The sequence below is a fragment of the Entelurus aequoreus genome, linkage group LG18 (genome assembly GCF_033978785.1).
Source record: "Entelurus aequoreus isolate RoL-2023_Sb linkage group LG18, RoL_Eaeq_v1.1, whole genome shotgun sequence".
NCBI classification, from domain to species: Eukaryota; Metazoa; Chordata; class Actinopteri; order Syngnathiformes; family Syngnathidae; genus Entelurus; species Entelurus aequoreus.
In genome coordinates, this window is record NC_084748.1 from 51504129 (window position 1) to 51510128 (window position 6000).

Genomic DNA, 6000 nt, shown 5'->3' on the forward strand with positions numbered 1-6000 from the left:
CTATATATTCAGTATTATACACTATATATTCACTATTATACATCTATATATTCACTATTATACATCTACATATTCACTATTATACATCTATATATTCAGTATTATACACTATATATTCACTATTATACATCTATATATTCACTATTAGACATCTACATATTCACTATTATATATCTATATATTCACTATTATACACTATATATTCACTATTATACATCTATATATTCACTATTATACATCTACATATTCACTATTATACATCTATATATTCACTATTATACATCTATATATTCAGTATTATACACTATATATTCACTATTATACATCTATATATTCAGTATTATACACTATATATTCACTATTATACATCTATATATTCACTATTACACATCTACATACTCACTATTATACATCTATATATTCACTATTATACACTATATATTCACTATTATACATCTATATATTCACTATTATACATCTATATATTCAGTATTATACACTATATAGTCACTATTATACATCTATATATTCACTATTATATATCTATATAGTCACTATTATACATCTATATATTCACTATTATACACTATTTATTCACTATTATACATCTATATATTCACTATTATACATCTATATATTCACTATTATATATCTATATAGTCACTATTATACATCTATATATTCACTATTATACACTATTTATTCACTATTATACATCTATATATTCACTATTATACATCTATATATTCACTAGGAATGATGTTCGAAACCGGTTCTCCCGGTTGTTCGATAAGAAAAGAACCGATTCCATGGACTCGAATCCCTTTTTGAGAATCAGTTCCCGTTATCGAGGCCACTATAGTAAGGAAAAAGAGTTGGTTCTTTATTCGAATCCCTGGGAACGAATCCCGTCCCACAGGAAATGCCCTGTGGCACGTCCCAGGAAATGACGTAGCTCAGTCATTAGGCGGCAGATACAGAAAGCAGCTACAACAATGGACCGGAAAAAACGCCTCAAGGCATGGCTTCATTTTACAAAAAAATACAACGAGGAAACGGCTATCTGCAATTATTGTCAGGCTTTGCTCTCATGTACGGGGGGGGAAGTACAACAAGCATGATGCAACATGTTCAGGCTGTACATAACCTGAAGGTTAGAGAAACGTGTTGTGGAGAAGCAGCGACAGAGATGACGAAGCAAGCCCCTTTTCCTCTGCTTCAACCTGCAGCGCCAATACCAGTGATAGTGCTGGTGAGTAACTAACGTTAACTGTTGCCGGTTAATTTCCATATTTGCTCACTTGAAGCCTTTAGGCTAAAATAAGGTTACCTCTTATGTCAACCAGGACTGCAGTAATGTTAGCTAGACTAACGTTACCTAAGCATAGTTAGTGGCTAACGGCAACGTTAACGTTAGCCTTTTTGTATGCGTCTGATAGCGTTAACGTTATCTTGTAGCCTACACCACTCCAGAGTTTGCAGGTCTGTCTAATAAACTAGTGCTTTCTTTCTTTCTTTAGTTTATTTGGTACATGAACACACTTACAGCATAACACAGCACAGTTTCGTATCATTTCACTTGACATCATGTTCGAAAAGGAGTAGGAAGAAGTAAAGCTTAGTTAATCCTACCCCTTTCCCACTTCAGAGCATTTACAAATATATTCATCATTTACTGACCTTTTATAATAAAATAACATCTGTGAATTAGTATATACAACAGTTTTGTAATATGTAATTAATTAATTCAGTCATTATTAATATACTGAGATGAAGAATATCTTATTTTCAATAAGGGTGAAAGTATTTCTCATAATTCTTCTTTGTACTTTATACAATTATACAATTGAATAGAATAAATTAAAAATAAATTAGAAGACCCTGAAAAATAACCTAAATAAATCCAATTAAAAAAAAAAAAAAAAGTTTTAAAGTGCAAACAATTCAAGTTCACTTCAGTTATTTTTTTACTGTCAGCATATGTTGGAAACAACAAAAACAACACAATATTGTCCACTGTCCAACTGCTCGAAGTTAAGAGTTCACAGCTCCAGTTTCACGGACTGTCTGTGCCCAAAACAATGTAGTAATTACTCTTAGTCATCACTGAAGAATAGTGTAAACACAATAAACATATCACTCTAATAACAAGAGCATAAAACAAATACTAATCAGTCAGTGCTGACTACCCTTACTACTCCTCCTCCTCCTTCTCCAGTTTCTGCAGTCCGAGCATAATGTGGAGATTTTTTTTTAAGAAGATAAGCATTTGGGCATGCTGTGTACTTTTTAACCTCTTGGTGCATCAGGGGCCGTACTTATCAAGCTTCTTAGAATTACTCCTAAGAAGTCTGCTAAGAGTTGACTTAAGAGTAAATAAATTATTGGCTGAAAGTTGCACTTAAAAGTTAGTTATCAAGCGTCTTACTCACACTTTCAGCGAAGTGTAGGACCGAATCTTAAGTGTCACACTCAGAGCTGAATTACGACATTACTATGTGCCGTAAACGCAATTTTAGGTGACGTCATTTCTGTGTCCATAGAAATGACCAATCACGGAATGGAATCCGCTGTCTAAGAATAAAGAAATATCTTGGAAATATTGAAGTGGACAATGGGAGTGTATATTTTGACAATAAACTACAAAATAATACAAAACAAACTAGTCACCGCCGGCACTCACGCTACCGCTCCCTCTCTTCTCTCGCCCACACACTCACTGACGTCACTCACCTCACGGCCACACACATACGCTACTGTCATAACATTTTCTTTCCAATTCATTAATTAGGCAACTAATTTGAAACTGGTGTGGGTGGCTCTATATATACTAGCCCACTGCAGACACATGCAGAAATCAACAAGGAATCGAAAAGTATTAAATCTGTGACAAAAATAATATCCGCTCTGTCTAAACGATACCGTTTGATCAGCTGCTCGTCATCAAAAAAAAAAAAACATTGTTCCGTTCCCTGAACGTTGGCGCACGTCTCTCTCGCCTCAGTGCCATCCCCTGCTGGCAACTCCTAACCACTTAAGACACCTCTGAAGGTCTCTTAAATATCGTGGAGAGTAGGAGTGATTCTTAGACTTAAGAACGTTGATAAAAAGCTTTTATTCTTAAGTTTGAGAGTAGGACTAAATTTCGCAAATTCTCAGGACTTAAGTGTAAAATGGCACTCTAAGAAGCTTGATAAGTACGGCCCCTGGGGTATAGTTTTGTCTACAATGTAGTGGCGGCTAGGAATAATGTAGCGAGGTTGGAGGTGCTCCATTAAGCGTTTAAAGCCGACATTACTCACCACTGACAGGGGCTGGTCATCAAGCACAATAAACTGGGCTGTCTTTTCTGTTACGGCCATTACCTTTTTGCTGTCCCGTGGTAGTTTGTCACGTCTTGCAAAGCTTTCGGCCAGCGTGGCTTGCTGAAGCGAGCCAGAGGTTTGTTGCTTCGCCTTGCTGCTCTCGCCAAAATCCTCATGTTCTTTTTTGGGGTGTTTTTTCAAATGTGCGATGAGGTTGCTTGTATTGAACCTTCCCGGTTCTGTCCCTCCACGGGACACTTGCGCCTGACAAATGTTGCATTTAGTGGCAACATCTTTGTCCGAGTTTACGTTCAAATACTTCCACACAGCCGACATCACTACACTTTGCTGCGTTGTCGTTGTTGTGATCACGCGGGCTGTGCATGCTGGATCAGAGACGCTCTTCTTCCGCGGCCGGCACCAACGTTAATTAAGGAGCATTGCCGCCACCTACTGTGTTGGAGTGTGATCAAACCAGAGTCACCTATTATAGACGTGCTGCAGCGGTAAATGGACAGCTTATATCGGAGCGCTTATATCGGAGTTTTTAGAGTCATTCCGATAAAATCCGATATTCACTTTTTTGGCTAATATCGGACTGATTTCCGATATCAATATCGGCTCGGGACATCCCTAGTGGAAATATACCTCATCAGCCTGGTTTGTATCAACTGTAACATTTGAAAAGCGGTGGAAACACAAACCACACACTTCTAGCAAAATATAGTTCCAGGAACCCAAAGTTCCAGAACCTTTGGTGGAAAAGGGCCTAATGAGCAGAGTGCATATTGGATCCTTTTCCTTACAACAGAATAAGTTGTGAGTGCCCACCTTCTAAAGTTAAAGTAGCAATGATTGTCACACACACACTAGGTGTGGTGAAATTATCCTCTGCATTTGACCCATCCCCTTGTTCACCACCTGGGAGGTGAGGGGAGCAGTGGGCAGCAGCAGATCTTATGGAAAGACAATAAGTTGTAATATTTCATCATTTAAGTCTATTATTGCTTCACTCACCAGCACTTGGTTTGGACCAGGAAGATCCTTCCTTGTCTAGTTTGGGCTTCTTCTTCTTGTGCGATGCAGACTCTGATGCAGTGTGTCTTTTCTCCACTGCTGGTGTGGACAAAGCTCTCTTCTTGAAGAGCTCCGTCTCCCTGCGTAGTGCTGGATCCATTCTGTCAAATATCTGTCACAACAATCATTGTCAGTATGCAGTGTGCAGACCAACATGCTTTTTGATTGATTGAAACTTGTATTAGTAGATTGCACAGTGAAGTACATATTTCGTACAATTGACCACTAAATGGTAACACCCCAATAAGTTTTTCAACTTGTTTAAGTCGGGGTCCACGTAAATAAATTCATGGTAAAAGTTTGCTGAGCTAGCCAGGAGTCGAACCTAGAATCTTCTGATGGTGCAGATATCTATCTAAAAGACGACATATTAAACAACATGTTTACTAAAAGACGACATATTAAACAACATGTTGACTAAAAGACGACATTTTAAACAACATGTTGACTAAAAGACGACATATTAAACAACATGTTTACTAAAAGACGGCATATTAAACAAGATGTTGACTAAATGAGCACATATTAAAGAAGATGTTCACTAAAAGAGGACATATTAAACAACATGTTGACTAAAAGAGGACATATTAAAGATGTTCACTAAAAGAGGACATATTAAACAACATGTTGACTAAAATACGACATATTAAACAACATGTTGACTAAAAGACGACATATTAAACAACATGTTTACTAAAAGACGACATATTAAACAACATGTTGACTAAAAGACGACATATTAAACAAGATGTATACTAAAAGACGACATATTAAACAAGATGTATACTAAAAGACGACATATTAAACAACATGTATACTAAAAGACGACATATTAAACAACATGTTGACTAAAAGAGGACATATTAAACAAGATGTATACTAAAAGACGACACATTAGATGTAAAGAAGAGTTAGTAGTTCGTGTAAAACTAGCGTGACGTCAACATTTGCAGGATGATGTATTTAGTGGGCATGGATGACAATAGCAGTTAACAAAAGTTAATACTATAAATATAAGACAATAGCAGTAAAGAAAGGTTAATATTATAAATATAAATATGGATAATAATCTTATAGCAACATGCTAATGTTAGCTAATAAGTCATCTCACCGACACAGCTGCTCCTCTTCTGGCCTCAGTCCGACCGTTAAAGTCGTCTCTTTAAGCCCCGACAAAACTTGCCGGCTCCCTTTCTTCCTTTTTTATTTGATGAGTGTAATATTGTTGTAATATTATTGTAATATTAGTGAAATATTTGCTGAATAACTTTCCAAATGTGCCTCTTGTGAGTCTCGCTGCGCTTCTTCTTCTTCTTCTTCTGTTATTAAAGCCCGACTGGTTCATCACCACCTGTGTGGTGTATGCGCGCCCCCTGCTGGACACAAGACGAAATTACACATATCTATAGTGTACGTGTAGACGGTATTAAACATATTTATGGTGTATGTGCGTCCCCTGCTGGACACAAGACGGTATTACACATATTTATAGTGTACGTGTAGACGGTATTAAACATATTTATGGTGTATGTGCGTCCCCTGCTGGACACAAGACGGTATTACACATATTTATAGTGTGTGTGCAGACGGTATTAAACATATTTATGGTGTATGTGCG

The 6000-nt window shown here is 36.9% G+C and overlaps 1 protein-coding gene across 1 annotated transcript in view; it reads right to left on the minus strand.

The window, feature by feature from the left end:
* The window catches only part of LOC133633442 (general transcription factor IIE subunit 2-like), a 30428-nt gene extending 24699 nt beyond the window's left edge, over window positions 1-5729 (minus strand). Inside the window, exons 1-2 of the mRNA XM_062025968.1 lie at window positions 5494-5729; window positions 4323-4494 (exon numbers count right to left, since the gene is read on the minus strand). Coding sequence (XP_061881952.1) covers window positions 4323-4482 — 160 coding nt within the window. The 5' untranslated portion in view covers window positions 4483-4494; window positions 5494-5729. The remainder of the gene's footprint in view (window positions 1-4322; window positions 4495-5493) is intronic.
* Between the last annotated feature and the right edge of the window lie 271 nt (window positions 5730-6000).